The following is an 18,000-nucleotide window of genomic DNA, read 5'->3' on the forward strand; positions in this document are numbered from 1 at the left end:
CTCATTCAAAATACTAGAAACCGAATATTAGTGCCAAGATGAAGTATGTAGGATCTAGTGGCCTCCCGCGGTGAGGTTGCAACCAACTGCATACCCTTCACAACAAAGCAGGAGAGGCTACGGTGGCCTATAAGATGCCAGCAGCATCAAGCAGCCAGGGGTGAAGTGAAACGGTGCCTTGATATTCATCAAATGTGTTTGGTTAGTCCATATAGTAATAGGTTATAGCTTACAAGTAAGATAGCAATTAAAAATACACCTGTTAAATTAAAATCCCATCCATTCTCCTCTCTGTTTGTCCGTTCTTGGCTACTGCAGGAACATGTTATGAAAAGATTGCGGGATCTGTGGAAGAGGATCCTTTTCCTATTTTGATATAAAGACCTCATTCTAGTAATTCTTGTAACAATCCTCATTTCATGGGATTATCACTATTGAAAATACAGGCCAATTTATTAATATTATATTAAATTCCTGTGAAGATGCCACTCCATTCTACACCGTCCACCTTTATAAACCCCAGCTGTGACTTGCCTAAGTCTTCCTGCTGTGGTTCTATGGATCCTTGCTTCACTTTAAAGGGTCTGAGGTCACACCGTCCATCCACCGACATGACCTTAAATCATCTCGACATCCTTCCCACATAAACGGCACAAATTAAACCTGTCTGGTCAGCGGTTCGTGTGCCCCACATGTCAATGGGTCACTGAGAGGACAATCAAAGAGGGGGTAATTACAATTAAAAGTGACAAGTCATTTGTCGACGTGTATGAGCCAATCAAAGACCTTCAACAACTACCTTGCCCTATTGTTGAAAATGTTGTGGGAACATTGAAATGTAATGAACACAGTTCAGCAAATCAGTATTACTTATTCAGATTTAAAATACATAGTTCCTTCATACATAGGTTGGACATGGCAGGATACCAGGCACCATTCCCACAGCCCTAAGGCCTACTCTCCGTCCCTAGCCTCAGGAGCAAGATGGTCTGCTAACGGAGTCTAGGATAGTCAGTAGCTGCTCTCTTTTCTTTAAGGACACTGCTGGCTCAAGTGAAGAACAATTGTTTAGGATTTACAAAACCATAGGGGCATGACATCATCAAGAGAATTGAGCATGCTGTCAACACATTTCAAGATGGGATATTTTGGCAGCAGAGCATGCATTCTGAACCTTCTTTGCAAGCTGGGGTCAGGGTAACCGCATCATCTTAAGATAACTAATTCATCGATAATTCTTTTGCGATTGATCAGATCGAAGTAACTGAGAATGAATTAAATAAAATTGGCATAATAATAATTCTTCACAGAATTATCTTCATTAGGCATCAAAGACAAGAAATAAGACACAAATAAACAGAACAGAGGGTGCTAAAGCAAGATCTGAAGAACATTTTTCAAGAACACTCCTCGCAGAAAGACAGGAAAAGTAACAACCCAAAATATAAAATAAAGAGGATGAGTAAATTAGCGAGTTATTTTTTTTGAATCACACCATGCACAAAAAAAGGATAATAATTGTTCTTTTTGACCAACAACAGATTCAGTCATGGGATGAATCCTCATCCGACGTCAGCCACAAGACCTCAAACCCCCGCATGGCTTTTGGTTTGATGAAAAAAAAAAAATACGTACATGAAATCAAAACAATTGGTAGCCCAATTCAAATCCTTCTGGCTATAAGTGGTGTGAGGCGTACCCACGTCTCGTGTAGTATCATAACAATAACAGTTGTGCAGTCAGCCAGTGGTGGGCTAGCTTGTTAGCTTGTCGCGAGGCGTCAGCAGCTCATGTATATACAGGTTATTGCAGCAGACCGTGGCCTGGTCATCGCTCGGTGGCGGTGGCCAGAGACGCGTGGCGCTAGACGACGCGCACTGGGTGGTGGTGGTGGAGGAGGAGGCTTAAAGTCGTCTGAGGTGCCAGTCAGTTTCACAGGTAGGGCTGTTGACAAGGGGGGGAAGGGGGGCTGGGACGAAGAGGAGAGCACACAGGGGGGGGAGCAACGCAACAGGAAGTGGTCACCAGTAGAAGGACCGGGTCAGGAAGTTGGCGGCGGTGCTGAGCCAGCCCGAGCCGTCGCCGATGGCGCCCACACGCGTCACCGCTTTGTCGGGGTCCTGGGAGGGGCTCTCGTCCTCGGGGAGGTAGTCCGGGATGTCCGTGTTCTCCTCCACCGCCAACGCCTCGCCCTCGTGGAATGGCACCATGCGCTGAAACACAACCACATGCTAATTATAATCTCACACACACACACACACGCACACACACACACACACACACACCCACCCTCACCCGGGTCAACATGAGTGAGCCAAGCCTGACCCCTGATGGCGACTAGAAGTATTGCGTCAAATAGTGCATCTTATAGTCGAAACACAAAATAAAGGCTAAAGTTAAAATATATCATCAATAGTTCTGTTGTTCTTCATCATCGTCATCATCTGTCTGGGGTCGTCGTGGCGACACTCACCTCTCCTCCGTCCTCTGCCTTCAACACCTGCTGGGCGGTCAGGACCTTGGTGGAGTTGATGGCTGTTCCCAGGGCCTAGCAGAGACAGTGGTTAGGCTGGCTTATATGTATATGTAGGTTATCTATACAGCATTTTATAAGTCAGCCTCCAGATGGAATGAGGGCTGGGGAGGGATTTCAATTTGTAGCTAGGGCAGTTTCTGTTATCTATTCAAAAAGGAAATTATAGTTTTTATTAGACTTTTTATTAAACACAAATGGGATAACAGCCATAACATACGGTAGATTACTGCTGCGTTTTAGCTGATCCATCACATTCTCATAGCAGTAGTTACGGGTATGATTTGTAGCATCCCCTAGCCAGAAGCTCACCTCCGCCTTGAGGTCCGAGCGGATTCGCACCACACATCTCTTCACAGCCATCTGGAAGGTGAAGCTGATGACCCCGCGGATCTTCAGCAGGGCCTCCTCACACATGCCCCGCCGAGCCTGACCGCCCACACCACGGTTAGGACAAAACCAGGCATTGTGATGTCAGACACATTTCAAATATCTCCGCCTAAATTACATTTCTAAATATATCCTCTTATAACTCAGTACCTGTGATGACAACATTCATGACAGTGGAATAACTGCAAGTGTTACACATTGTAGTTGATATATGCATATCAAATCAATACATATGCTTGCAACCTTACAATCATAAATCAAAACAAACCTAAGTGGGACAGTATGGGACTGCTAGTGGGCTTGTGCTAGTTAGGAGGAGCAGGCTTGGGCATCTTGCTCAATGGAGCACATTGGGTAGACTGGGGGAATCAAACCTACGGGCTGGGAGTCTAACAAGTGAGCTGCAGTTTAAAGCTCCAGTAAATACCTTTTGTTGACCAACTGCCATCGGAAGGGGGGTGGGGGGGGGAGAGGGAGGAGACTCATTTATTACAATCAATCAACACCTACAGATTGCGCCTATAGAGAAATACCGCCCGGCATATTTTTGTTTTTTAAGCGTGTTCCTTACTGCTGCCGCCGAGCCACTAGCAGCTAGATGTGCCTGTGTGTTGTAATTTGATCTGGCTCTGTGCTAGCTGCCCCACTGTGCAGTGTTCAGGTTCAATCCCAGCACCCTGCTGTTCAATGTCTGACATTTACATCACACACACACACACACACACACACACACACACACAGACACACACACAATGCTGTTGCCATAACATCGAAAAACAACATGAAAGACAGAGACACACATACAGAAAAGGTATAGGGAAAGACAGAGAGAGAGAGTGGGAAACAGAGAGAAGAGAGTAGAGAGAGAAAGAGAGACAGACAGAGAGAGAGACAGACACAGACAGAGAGACAGAGACAGAGAGAAAGAGCAAGAGAAAGAGACAGAGACAGAATGAGACAGGGAGAGAGAAAGAGAGACTGATAGAGCAAGAATCAAGAGGGAGAGAGACTGACAGAGACAGACAGCAGGATAGAGACGGACAGAGAGACTTCCAGAGGGGAACAGACAGAGGGTGCGCTGCGTACTGAGTCGTCCAGCCCTTCGATGTGCAGCACCACCGTCTTGGCCCGCTTGTTGGTGGAGCCCAGGAAGAACTGGGCCTTTCTCCGGCAGGACGCCGCCGCTGCCTCCGCCTGCTCCGCCTCCTCCTTGCCCGCCGCCTGCAGGATCTCATAGACCTCCGACGCCAGCAGCTTGGTCTCCCCTGGCGACGTGGCCCTGGGAAGAGGGAGACAGGATGAACATCCAAAATAGGTACACGGTGGATGCAAATGTGAAAAGCTGTTCGTTGTGGGGACTGTAGGGATGTAGGGTAAGTGCAATTAGGCGTTTGGTCTAAGTCTAGTGGTGAAATGAATGGTTACGTTTTTTTAAGCGGAACAAGCAGCTAGTTATTTGCCTGGTCCAAAACACACCAGAACCGTTTTTTTTGCCTTTAGACTAATCGGGTGGGAGCAGAGAATTTACTGCTACATACCGTTCTGCATAAAATGGACCAAAATAAAACAACCAAACACAAGTTACAATAAACAAAACCCCATTAATGATTCAGTCCGAGCATAGAAGCATATTGTCATACTGGGGCAGTTGCACCTGCTGGGGGCCAAGTGTGCCAAGGATACAGGGCAGACACCACCCCTTCCCCGATCTCTTCCGAATGTTGGCTTCATGATCTGATGCTGATGGGTCTTGAACGAGAGGCAGAAGTTTTCGCACCTGTTTCCTTATCTTGCCCCCCCCTGCTGTGATCGGATCACCTGCGACACAAAGCATCACTAAAATGTAGACCACCACCAATACCACCCCCCTTTTTCATTAAAGGTCACCCAGCTTCATGCCCTATGCTAGTCAGTTTGTGGCTTTATCTGAAGCTGGAGGGTGGCCACGCGGTCAGTGGTACGGCTGTTGTCCCTACCTCCCCTTTCCTCTGCTACAATGCAGCACTGCCCTTCACAACTCGATAAAGTGTAAACAACCCCCTGCAGAGTTAGCCTCGTTCTGGGGGTATTGACAAAACGCTAAGCAATAATCATAGTTGAGAAATCCCCCGTGTTTAACCTATTCTCTATCTTATTTCAGTAGTAGAGGTTGCTAGCGTTATGCTAGAATGCTAGTGTTATGCTAAGTTGCTAGCAAAATGGTGGGTTGCTGGCTTAATGTTAGATTGTTTGCGTAATGCTATGATTGGCAGATCATTTGAAGATGAGGCTAACGCTAACAGGAAGCAGGTTTCTTGGGTGAAAACTAGCTGCAGGCAGCCATTTTTCTAGGCTCTGTTGGAAGGCTCAAAACAAGCAGAGTTTAATAATAACCAGATGGAAGGGATGGAGGCGAGGGGACAGACAAATAGTGCAAACTCAACTTGACCTCCACCCAAAGTCAAAGGGGCAATCTGAGGAATAAAGGTAGCAAAGGGCTCTACACTGCAGGGGCCCCCACCCCTCTTGACAGAAGCTGTGATGTGATGATGATTGTTCTGTTCGGTCCAAGAAGGACAGAACAAAAAACAAGCCAAGACGCCAACATGCTACTGGCTGATTGTGAAGAATGGACCACGCCCAGTCTGAGGGATAAAGATGATGAGGACAGACCCTCATTGGAACTCCAAGTGACACCCCTCACAGCTCACGGATCACACAGATGTGGAATTACCTCTTCTGATGCCTGCTGCACATGTTTTTAAAAAGTGTCATTAGCCGCGTTTACATGAGCACTTCTGATGCAATTAGATTCAATGGAGAACAGATGGTGAAATGAGGGAATCTGCATGGCCAACTTACGAAAAAGCTTTATATTGCACTTTTTCATGTTTGTAAATAGCGACTTTTTGACATGATTAAAAATGAACATAGACTTCACAAAAATAATTGAGATTCATACAACATGACACTTTACGTTTACATCACACTCAAAATCTAATTATTGGGTTAATCCGACTATGATTCGATTATTAAGATGCATGTATACACACTAATTCGCCTTTGTTTTCCATCTATTTTACTAATTTTCAGCATATGTTTTCTTTTCTATTATTTTAATTTATTGTAAGACAATGTTTATATGTGAAGTACTTTGAGTCTGCCTTGTGTATGAAAAGTGCTATATAAATAAAGTTTCCTTGCCTTAGTCTGACTAAATCTAATCTAGTTTCTCATAGTCGGATAAGACCCCTAGATTATTCGATTGATAGTCGCATTAAGCATGCATGTCTACGGTCAATCGAATTGGAATTGGATTTTGTGTTCTACGCATGCTCAAGAACTTTTCTGGGGGGGCCGTGAGCCAGAAGTAGAAGCTGACGGTAGTCGTGTTGTCGCCGTCGGAAAACGAGAAACAACGATTTATTTAAAAATGTGGCGCAGAATATGGAGGAAGACGGTGTCGTTCCAATGCAGTTACTCAATATAGGAAGTGCATCATCATCAACATGCATTCAGTACACACTACGCTTCGATTCACCCAAGCCTGAATTAAAAGTACATGTATTTTCTTCCGAAGTGTTTATGATCTTTATTCATTCATTTTGCCGCGGTCAAACTGACAGGGATATTCTCTGATATTATGAATCTTAAAGACTGCGTCGGATTCTCCGTCTTGCTGGTACTTCCACAACAAGTAAAGCGTAAAGACTTGTAGTGGGGTTATCTCGGACATGGAGGAGAAGGAATTGGGGGAAAGGAACTTTGTCTTCGACTCTCAGTCCAGATTGAACCGCGACATGGAGGAGAAAGGGATTGTTGCCGGAGGAGCTGCTCCGCCACCGGAGGAGTCCGCATATGACCGAGAGGTCGGAACAATGGAGCATCGGAGAAATTACATGAACCCGAAGTAAACCGACAGCTGTCTACTGAAAACATCTATCTCGAATGCTGCCTGAGTTAGTTGTTGCTGGTGACGTAAAGCGGTCAGCCGGTGGCTCTACTACCACTAGTTAAAATGGGTACAGCGCCACCTATCGTACCGGGGTATGACCTGCTTCGGCAAATTAATCGATTTTCTCACCGCCATGTATAAAGGGAAGATTCCAGTTGTCCAATTGAGGAGCATAGTCGAACTATGGCATTAAACAGATTAAGCTGTGCATGTAAACGTACAGACATCTGTTTCAATTGTTGTTAATGCTGCGGTTGCACTGGGACCAGTGCTATGGTTGCACTGGATCAAATTTAACAAACACATGGGGCTGAGGAAAATAGAAGACACATGTGCACATCAACCCCCCCAACCCATAACTACACAGAGCGGGATATTCCATCACTGACTACAATACTTAAAGTCTGTGTTGTTAATTAGGGATTATCTGGGGACTGGGGGGGGATTTCACAGGTGGGACTGGCAAGTTAGCCCATAGCTAGCATTATGCCTTCTATTTCTAGATCTTCTGCCTAAGTTTACCGGTACTTATCTGAACAACATTACGACATAATCACTGTCACTAGATATAAAGAAAACGTTGCCTTTCAAATCGGTGCTATTCACTGACAGTAAAAAAAAAGTGTCGTTATTGTATGCACTGCTGTTCATAGACAACCTCCAGCGCTTGTTGCTGCGTTGCTAAATGATAGCAACGCTCCACTCATTCTCCCCTGACCACGCATGTAATTGGCTTTGACGGCCATCCTCATTCGCCCTCTCACGTCTGATAGGTTCGAAATTATACGGCTGTGGGCCATCATACATGTTATTTGTGGTTCTTGCCACCTCTTAGACGCCGTAGTTCTGGTACTAGGGTGAGGCTACCTTCCACCACGTCTCCCAAACGTGACGTCATCGCTGAATGGCATTATAAAACACCTGTTACTACCGTAAATGACAAAAACTGGACTTTTACACCATTTTGGAGACATTTTTTAAATTATATACTGTACAAATAATATATTGAGTGCTTTATGTACCCATTAATCGACAGTGGTGGTCAACCTGCAACACAGCCTTTAATCATTATTGAGGTGGCGGGATGGACATTAAAGCTTAAAAGCTTAAATAACATTCCCTCGACACAGAGTACATTCTCTTAATTATTATTATTATTGTGCAGAATACAACGCAGGCTCAAAATAAAGGGTTTCTGTACATGCAACATAAGTGTGTGTTTGTCTGTGTGTATATAAGAGGGTGTGAGGGATAGTTACAAGTCGCGAATCAGACCGGAGACAGGGAGAGAAAAAGAAAGAGAAATATAGAGACAGATATAGTTACAGAACGAGAGAGGCAGACGGAAAGAGAGAAAGACAGACGGACAGGAAGAGCGGGACAGAGGAAGAAAGAGAGATTGACAGAAAGAGGGTGGGAGACAGAAAGAGATGGTGAGAGACAGAAAGAGAAGGAGGGACAGAAAGAGAAGGAGGGACAGAAAGAGAAGGAGGGACAGAAAGAGAAGGAGAGACAGAAAGAGAAGGAGGGACAGAAAGAGAAGGAGGTACAGAAAAAAAGGAAGAGATAAAGTGAGCTTCAGCAATGGGGAACTGAGACATACTTCTGCATGACGTTCTGCAGACTCAGCATCATGCCCAGCTCGTCCTTCATCTTCTCCCTGTTGGCACGACATTCCGCTAGGTACCGCACAGCCTTGAGGACAACAAGGACCAGCATTAAGATACATCTTACTATGGATCCACAAACAGAGTCACTACGGACTCACCACGCGTCACGTCGGTAGGTTTGCTTTTATACACATATTAAAGCACTCACTGTGTGTTACTACCGTTTCATGTGCTCCTATAGTGTCATGGTTACATAAAACCACTTAGATGTTGACTCAGATTGTGGGCTCACTATAAGAAGTAGATGGAGAGGACCGTTATATAATGGATGCATATGCATGAGTTGTTTGTCTACCAAGAATAAAGAGTTAATAAAACATGAAAACAGTACTTGATACTCTATTTGAGAAATACTCAAACAGAGCGGTGGAGTCCTGGTTCATATTTAAATTAGATTTTGTCGCATTTACTAAATAAATGGATGCAAGAGAATGCTTACTGTAGTCACTCATACGTGTTGTAACAACACCGGCCAAGTGAGGCGACCATGTTTTGGATATCAAACCCACAAATTAGAGTTGCAGTCTTGAAGTCGGGGTAATTAAATGAAATGTACTAAAATCACAATTGTTGAAAACAACATTTTTATCCAGGCCAGCCCAGATGGGGATTTAAAAACAAGCAAGACGTATGTAAACACATTACCAGTAGTGCAGAGTAGACGACCTGCGGATTTGTGTGATCCAGGAAGAGTATCAGGCCAGGTAGACACCCATGGTCTTCAACTATGGCTCTTCTGTTGAGTGGGTCTGCTGCCAGGTCCCGCAGCTGGTTGACGATCGCTAACGCATCCATCTCCCCACTCATGGTGCCTCTGGTCTGGGGGCCATACACATCAAACCGGCCTCCTCACTCTACTTGAGAAAAGTGAGAAGAGGAGATTACGATATGTACTTTAATCGAAAACAAAAGTATTAAACGACATCTATCCCAGATAATAAAAGCTTCGCTTTCTTTTTTTCAAATAAGCACAACTGTGGAGTGCACACAAAGAGCACATATTCTCACATAATGAACCTTCTTAGATACAGGTCAACGTGTGTCCATCTTTGGTTATCGACATAATGGATGTGTTTTTATTTAAAGAGAAGAGATGAGGGATTGAACTGGTATATCTTAACTTTTGGTGTGACCCTTGGAACAATCCTGATGCTGGTTGCTGATGTGACACGCAAAAATAAAGTATAGCACTCCACTGGAGAAAACACTGCTCTAAGCTTGGTCGACTGGACGTCAATACCATTCGATTCCTCTGCAAACCTTCACTTAAACACAAGCTCAAGCATTTAAGAGGCGTACATGATCAAACATAACATTGTCAACGACCCCGAGCTAACCTCAATTCAAACCCGACCGATGCGTTGTGGCAGCTAGCTAGCTCCGAGGCTAGCCCGGTGACAAGGCTTACCTTATCTCAAATAGATGTCTTTAAAATCATAAGGCAGCTCCAGATGAACGGTCAGAAGGACATATGAATTTGCGACAAACTGACCCTATGTATACACAATATGGACAATACCCAGAAAAGGAGTAGGTATAGGCCTTGGGTCGTTCTCCTGCTAGCTGTCTTTAGCAGGGCTGTGTTGGTACCAGGCACTGGGTGTAGTGTTGCCAGATTGGGCCCGAATTTCCGCCCAATCTGGCTGCAGCGCGCGTCAGCCAGTGTTGCCAGATTGTGCGGGATGTTTGGGCCAATCTGGCAACGTTGACTGGGTGTCCCTGTTTAGTCCACCCGGACCGCCTGCACCACAGCCACCTAGCTCCGTAGAATTGGAAGGGTTTCTTCCGGTTTTCTTTGGCTGACCGAGTCCAGCGACTAACAGTTCAAATCCTTTGTTCGCCAAGGTTTTATTTATATTTGTTACGGTTTATTGAGGTTAGGACGGGTCGGGCAGCGTTCCTCTACGGCAAACCAACGCCACCATCAGTTGACTGAAAGAAAGACATGCATGCAATTCATTTTTGGGGGAACTATCTACTGGGGGAATAAAGTAGTTATTTGATGTAGGACACTTTTTTTTGCCTTCCATAGGTAAAACGCATCTGTAAAAAAAAAAAAAAAAAAGTCAGTTCTATAGACATAGGGGTCACGATGATATTACTGAGTACACAAGTCATTCGGGCATCGATGGTGGAACATACATGAAGTGAGCGACGGTGACTGGATCAAACGGAATCTCTGACGGAGACTGATCCAATGAGATGGAGTTATTGTAACCTTAAACGAATACCATTGGACACATCGACTGCTGATCAATTTGCAAAGCCAATCAAAGACATTGTCCCCGCCCACTCCAACGTATCCCACCTCCGACGTTTCTGGACTCCACAACCTGATAGCCCTGGAAAGAGTAAGAAAGACCGGCGGCCAACTTTTTGATAGCTTATAAACTAGGTAAGTTGTCATTCAAGATGATCAAAAACCTCAGTAACCTTTGACACAGTTATCGTTGGAACTGCTGGTGAAGCGTTGATCGTTTCGTGCCACAAATAAGAGCGGTTGAGCAAAACAAACACCCAACAGCGGATCGACCGCTGACTGTTAGCCCCGTTAGCATAGCCGCAGTCATCGTTCACATGACCTAAGCCTCTCTTTGTTTTAAAGTATAAGTAAAGTAAAACATCTTCTGCCAAATTTGGTATACTTGATAAATCTGACTAACCAAATGATTGTCATGTTTAGTCGGGATTAGATTGACATGAGTCGTGCTCCTCTAAGTAATGCATTTGTACCTGTTGTGATCCTGACCTACTATCTGCTCCCCTTCTGGCTTTATTCTGATTACTACATTGTAGTGTACGAACTATGTCCATGTCTAGTTGTCAGAAGGCAGAGTACCGAGTCGTATGGGACTAATGCAAGTTAATCTACTTTCATTGGTCAGTGTTGCTGCTGGTTTGACGCCACATGCTTTATGGTCTCATCCTCTTGACCTGCCTCTTTTGTTCCCCATCAAGGCTAAGATGCCCCTTTCCCCGGACCCCATGAACCTGTGTTCATGTGAAACGCTTCAGTATGAGTAAAGAAAATGTGCGGAGTGAAATGGACCTGGTAAGTAGTAATCTTGCGACGAACTAGTGTGTGTGTGTGTGTGTGCGCGTGTGTGTACGCTATCACAGAGCAGGGACGTTTCTAGCTTTTTTGGGGCCCAACTTAAAATACATTTTTAGGGGGCCCTAGTTTGGAAAACGTTAAAAGAGAAATAAGCTAGATGGAAGGAAAAACATAAAATAAATTAAGCCATTTCACTGAATGAAAATTAAATAAAATTATGCCATGCACAGAATATACATAAATAATGAAACTAGCACCCAGGTACCAGGCCACTTTTATTAAAATCGAATATCTAGTGGCAGTCATTTAGTGCCTTTGCCAAGGAACTTTGAAGTCACGATAAAAGGACAAAGACTGCGAGGTGATGTATGATGTAGGGAAAGCCGTCTGGTCAGCAGGAGATTTTGATCTCTACGTCCGAGAGAGGGTTACGTTTCTCTGAAAATGTGAGTGAAACGCCACCGCAGAGTGCGCATTTCATATACAAAATCTCATTATATGAGCATACACAACAACGGTTCCAGCTTTCAAAAGAAGTATCCCAAAGTTGGAGTGGGTTGCAAGACAAGTTGTCTTGACAAGTTGTCTTGCAACCAAGGGGTTGTACATGCTTATTGATAAAAAGGAATCAAGCCCTTCTGGTGACGGCAGAGGTAAGGAAACCTCCCGGCAGGGAGTGCTTTGGGAGCTCACAAAGCACAAGCGCTTAGCGTGTGTGCTTAGGACGGCTGAAACACCATCCTAGGGGAAACGCTGAACGTTGTTGATCTGTCACGCTGTGAATTAGCGATGCCTGGGGAACTAAGGACTGTATTACTGCTAAATACATGTGACCCATGTATCTAGCTGTGTATACCTGACGAGGAGGCGGAGAGTTCTGTCCTGTGTGATTACGTTATAGAAATGTAGAAGTCTTACAATTATTGAGTTAGTTGAGTGAGTAATCCCTTCCGCTTGTTATAACTGCTTTTAACTGTTGGTAAAATGTTGTGCTATGATAAGGCGCTCTGCAATAAAGAGATCTAAAGTGTGGAGCGAACTCCAAGTTCAAGTTCATTAGTTGGTATGGCGTTGCTACCTGCTGGATTTTTTTACTTTTGCAGAGCGTTCAGAGATCAGAGTTATTTGTCGTAGGTCTCATTAGATCCACCATGATGAATATCCGTCTGAGCAATCATTCTAGGCCTATTCAAAGGTGCTATATGCAAGATCTATAGCCTGCCTATATGATCCACTCAAATCTATCATTTGAGTGTAATTTGTTAAATATAGCCATAGGAATTCATTAGGTATTACAGAGTGAAATTTGATTATCTTTCTAGTTTTCTGTGCTGTATGAGACAATTTAGCTTAAGCCCTCCCCCACCTAATTTCTTACCAATCAGGGCATTTGGGGAATCACGGTTGTCTGAATGCAACACTTTTAATGATGGAAAAACTGAGGGAAGTTGCGCTTTTTGGGGTGTTACTTTTCAAAATCATCTGTCAGCTGTGCTCTTTTGCACTCTCAAATATCGCATGCAGCAGCCTCTTTATTCAGTTTTATTCGGTTGATATAATAAACATGATTTTTAAAACTCATGATTGATTCGACTCAGGCTTTGTTTCCACTATTGTGTCTTTGAAGCGGCATCCTTTCTAGTGAGGAGTCTCTGTGTGATCGTCCCCTATCACTATTGCTTGCCTGAAGCACTTCACCCTCCACAAAAAGTGTTCTTGTGGGAAAAATCATGGCGGGCAAAAAAGCAGTCACTAGTCCACCATGGCTGATGTACGTTTGTTGCAGGGTTGGTGTATAAATTACTCTTCCAGCACACCCATTTATGATTGTTTTTTCCAGCCTTCCCAGATACCAGTACATCTATGTACTACATTACCATTTTTCTGCTAGGTTTTTATTTGTTATAAAAAAGTGTGACTTAATGGCAAAACTGTGGGGATATTCTGGAGATTGTCTGCTTGTACAATGTATATAATATACATCACTAAATATGGTTCAGTTGTCTTAATTAGAAAATAAAAAAAGTTGATCTATCATGCACCTCATTCAATAGAGAATAAAGTGACTGCTAATGACAGTTTATAAAGTAAAATCTGCACTTCAATGAGCACAGAAATGTTATTGAAAATGAGCTAAAAAAGGTGGGAATCCTGACCGACATATCTGCGGAGGACCGCATTGATGTAGGATACTAGTCCTCTTTAGAGCACAAGTGTATGTCTTGATATGAAATAATATACAAAATGTGTATTAATGCTTACAATTCCTGAATAAGCTTTTAACACTCTCATATGTAATGCACATTAATTAAACAGAGTCAGATTTCCCTGCGAAAGACTTGGCTCCGAAACTCAAAATGTATTCTCAACGTGTTTTTGTATTTTTTGCAAGGCATCTGGATCAGCCAAGCCCTATGGGTCATCAAGGAGTATCGTGCGAAGAATAGCTACAAGTCTGCCTCTTAAACCCTGTCCCAGAGTCCAGTTCCAGGTGACAACCACAACATAGTAGTTTTTAAAACATGAATTAGACCCCTCTATGTGACTGTCAGTGAGTGGCTCTTAATGTCTGTTTGCTAGAGGTAACGTGATTGGGATGTATTCTATTTCCTGTATACCAATGAGTTTAATTATTACCCCTATTGATGGTTCTAAATATGATAAATGTTTTCTTCCTTCAACACCATGGTGTGTGCTCCGATGTCTGTTGTGATTGGACTGAATATGACTTCTCAGGTCAATGATAATGTGGAACAAGCATTGCACAGTGCACACAACTTTCAATCAGAAAATCTTGTATATCTCCAGGGAATCTTTTGCGGTCTTAACTATTTTCCATAAAGCTGAGCTGTTGTTTCAGATTCTTCTCCCTACTGTCTCTTTCAACAACACGGTACTGTTCTCTTCTCTTGTTTCTCCTTCCAGCCACCCTCCTAGCTATGAGGAATGCTGTAGGGCAGCTCTAGGTCGGTTCACTTGCTTGCCGCCGGTGACCTTTTACTGAATAACAAGCTGTGTGACATTATTCACATTATTAACCCTCTTTTCTTGCTCATCATTTCAACTCCTTTTTTTTTCGTCGCTTCACTGCTTCCTTGTCGTTTCTTTAAACATCTCACTGCCTGAATTTTTATTTATTTCTTAGAGTGAGCTGCTATTATTTAGCGGCTATGGAGTGGTTGGCTTATTTTCGCTATGGTAGCACAGTAGTTAAACGCGCCCCCTATGCCTCCGCCGTTAGCTGAACCCCTACGCAGAGGACGGCAGCTACCTGCGAGCCCCCAGCAGACAGAACTTCCTGGTCACCTCCCTCGCTGACGTGGGCTGGATCGCCCAAGAAGACGACGACGATGAGGATGATGAAGACTACTTCGACATGCCGAGGTGAGATTGGCAAAAACAACCCCCCCCCCCCTCTGGTTCCAGACAGGCAGTCCGGAAACTTATCAAACCCACCTTACTGGTTTTCAGTCGATGCATTAACATTGATTCAATTTATTTTCTACTTGCATGATGTCTGCGGCACGTGTGGAGGAACATTTATTTATTTAAAACGCGTCCGTAGATATTAGTGAAGAGCATGCAGGGGTCGAATCCTGTCAATTAATGGGACTTTTTCAAATGTGGCCACAGGCCAGGGCCTTCAACAGGGCTGGTGTTCCGCTTGTCCCAGCCTCAGCCCCCCAAGGTGCCCATGGCCCGACCCCGGTCTTTACCCAGCCTGCACCAGGTGGACCCGGACCCCCAGGGCCCGGCCGCCAGCAACAACGAGGCCAATCGGAAGATCAGCGCCCTGGAGGAGGAGCTGGCCAAGCTGAGGGTGCAGATCGCACAGATAGTCCTTGCCCAGGAGAGGAGCACGCAGTCAGGTGACCGCAAACCATCTGCTGCCCGCCCTGTACTGGCCTGCTTTCAACCCCCCAGCCCTCTGTAATACCGCAGGGCTGGCACTAGGTGGCAGCCAAGCACCTGGCCGTAAAACCCCTTTCTCCCTCTCTCTCCAACTACAGCTCCCGCCGCTGGCGTCCCAGCGCCTCCCCAGGTCTTCGGGGGCCCCCCACCAACCCTGCCCCCACCCCCACCACCTCCTCCTCCTCCTCCTCCTCCTCCTCCTCCCCCCCCTCTCCCTCCGCTGGCCCCCGGGCTCCAGAGGACCTTTTCAGCCATGGACCTGATCAAGGAGCGCCGGGGGAAGAAGCTGGAGAGCGGCCCGGCGGCCCCGGAGCCCAAAGCGGCCCCCAGCATGCTCGACGTGCTGAAGGACATGGGCCAGGTGAAGCTGCGCTCGGTCAAAAGGTGAGCGCAGCGTCCCCTCCTGCTGAGGCAGCGCTTCTCCATCAGCCCGTTGTTGCGACCCCAACATTTGTGTTTGAACCCCCTCAACAGCTGCTGGTAATAATACTCGTCCAAGTGCATCATTTGGTTAGGTTGGTATGTGTGTACAGGACCTTTCAAATTATTTCAATGTGCCTATCAGGTGACCCTGAGTGGGGTCGCGACCAAAGGGCGGAGATATGCCGGTCTAATGTCATGATAATTGCAACCAGTACCCCACACTAATGTCCAGTCTGGTCCGGCTAGGGGAGGGGAGGCCAAGGCCAGCCAGCCCATGGACGCCGCCTCCCTCATCGCCCAGGCCCTGAAGCGCAAGTTCGCCCACCGCCACCGTCACGACAGTGGAGCCGAGGACGACGGGGAATTCATACTGCCTATCCCAGACGCCAAACCGCCTGTCCAGACGCCCTCGGTAAGGGTCATGTCCCCATATCGGCACCCCGCGGCTGTAGTGTTCTCGGCAACGTTATGACCTCTGCTTCTGTGTTTCTCACAGTTCGGCCAGCACATGTTGAAATCCAGCGCCAAAAGGAAGTGGGACTGAGCAGCCCCCCTCCGCCACGTTGAGGAGCCGTGTTTGGGACGAGAGCTCCGCCTCGGATGGCTCCTTGTCTCACCCGCCTTCAAGTGTCTGCCCTTCTCCCTCTCGCAGAGAGAAGGCAGTAGGTCTTTCTGAACGGGCTCAGCCTGCAGCAGATGGGGGACTCCATAAACCCCATAAATCGTATGTCCCAAGGGTTGCACCTAACGGTCTCTTCGAGCATGAAAGTCGGTTATTTTTGCACTTTGTTTATTTATGTACTGTTGCGGCACAACAGTGTTTGTTTGTTTGAAGCAAGTTTCTTTCTCATATTTATCATTGTGTGTTTCGTTAATGCAAACAGACTGAAGGGATTAAAGTACCAGTTGTGTCATTTTAAGGTGAGGCTGCACCACTTTTTACTGGCATCATTTGTAATGGTAATGAGTAACTATTCCCAGTGTGTCTTTCGGAAGGTGCGTGGTTTTCTGCATGCCCAGTTTAAGGGTGACATGGCAGAGGAAAGGGAGCAGTATTGTTATCATATAACACTTGGTAGTCCTTTTAATTCATCATTAATATAAGTTAAATCTAGTTTTTGTTTAACACCGATTATTGCCTAGATTTTAATTAGGTCATTGTCCAATCAAAGCATCCATTCTACTTATTTGATAGTTTTGGACTTCTGCGTTGAAGTTGAGCAGACTTGAATTCAGTGTTTTCCTCTGTACTGGTCTCATGGCCCAAAAGGAGTGGGAACTATGTGGCCATGTTGGAGTTTTGTACCATAAAGACATTTTAACGTCTGTCCTAATTGTGCTCTGTACTTCACAGCCAAATAACTTCTACATCCGTGTTCCAGAAGCATTATCTTTTATTGCCAACTGCTAGTTGAATCTTTTCTTTTAAAATGTATCTTTGTTTAATGATTTATTGTGGAAGTTTTCAAAGGAGAGTAATTAATATTGTATTGGACACTATCAATGCAGATCTTTCATTACGTACTGAAAATAAAGTATTTTGATTGCTAGAAAAGGGTCCCACAGTGAGTTCATGTTTAGGTTCTTCTGCTTAAGCAGGCCTTTATCTCACTGAAAACCATCCATTAAAGACCTTCATTCTAATGCTAGTTTTTCACCGCTCAATTACCTTGGTATGCAATGTTGACACCAAAGCTGTTCCCAGAAAATGTGGGGCTTGTCTTGATTTCTAGATCACAAGAGCACAGCAGTTCATAGATCACACACCAACGCTGTTATGACCTGTGATCACTGCCAGTGAGGTTGTTTCAAATCATGGTTTTAAAGGGAAATAAACTGTTGGAGGTATCTCAAATGTTCACTGACATGTTTGCCAGTAACTGACAAATTATGAATAAATAACTGAACTCAAATTTTTGTGCTCAATGGTCTCATATCTTCTCAAGGCAGTGCCCTTACTGAGTAAATACAATTGAAAACAACTGAACTTTTGCCTAATCTTGGCAAGCAGGAATATCAACTGCCTTAAAATACAAAACTCAATGTTTTATTTATTTATTAGTCAAATAAGAACTGCAACAGG

General features: G+C 44.9%; 2 protein-coding genes across 3 annotated transcripts in view; one reads left to right on the forward strand and one right to left on the reverse strand.

Moving 5' to 3' along the window:
* The window catches only part of armc1 (armadillo repeat containing 1), a 10,462-nt gene extending 351 nt beyond the window's left edge, over nucleotides 1-10,111 (reverse strand). Inside the window, exons 1-7 of one of the 2 annotated variants that reach the window (XM_079754442.1) lie at nucleotides 9,936-10,111; nucleotides 9,173-9,381; nucleotides 8,461-8,552; nucleotides 4,010-4,202; nucleotides 2,846-2,962; nucleotides 2,474-2,548; nucleotides 1-2,213 (exon numbers count right to left, since the gene is read on the reverse strand). The exon at nucleotides 1-2,213 is cut by the window's left edge and continues 351 nt beyond it. In XM_079754442.1, the coding sequence (XP_079610568.1) occupies nucleotides 2,022-2,213; nucleotides 2,474-2,548; nucleotides 2,846-2,962; nucleotides 4,010-4,202; nucleotides 8,461-8,552; nucleotides 9,173-9,334 (831 nt within the window). In that variant the 5' untranslated portion in view covers nucleotides 9,335-9,381; nucleotides 9,936-10,111 and the 3' untranslated portion in view covers nucleotides 1-2,021. Of the gene's footprint in view, nucleotides 2,214-2,473; nucleotides 2,549-2,845; nucleotides 2,963-4,009; nucleotides 4,203-8,460; nucleotides 8,553-9,172; nucleotides 9,385-9,935 lie in introns of both variants that reach the window. The other variant, XM_079754441.1, reaches the window with a different exon arrangement.
* A 611-nt stretch (nucleotides 10,112-10,722) lies between these two features.
* Nucleotides 10,723-17,822, forward strand: mtfr1 (mitochondrial fission regulator 1). The gene is made up of 8 exons (XM_079755058.1): nucleotides 10,723-10,922; nucleotides 11,486-11,579; nucleotides 13,975-14,073; nucleotides 14,824-14,966; nucleotides 15,216-15,451; nucleotides 15,593-15,878; nucleotides 16,164-16,329; nucleotides 16,414-17,822. Exons 2-8 carry the CDS (start codon nucleotides 11,544-11,546, stop codon nucleotides 16,459-16,461), a joined length of 1,014 nt encoding a protein of 337 aa, XP_079611184.1. The 5' UTR covers nucleotides 10,723-10,922; nucleotides 11,486-11,543; the 3' UTR covers nucleotides 16,462-17,822.
* The last annotated feature ends 178 nt before the right edge of the window (nucleotides 17,823-18,000 follow it).

The sequence above is a fragment of the Pollachius pollachius genome (assembly GCF_949987615.1).
Source record: "Pollachius pollachius genome assembly, chromosome: 17".
NCBI lineage: Eukaryota > Metazoa > Chordata > Actinopteri > Gadiformes > Gadidae > Pollachius > Pollachius pollachius.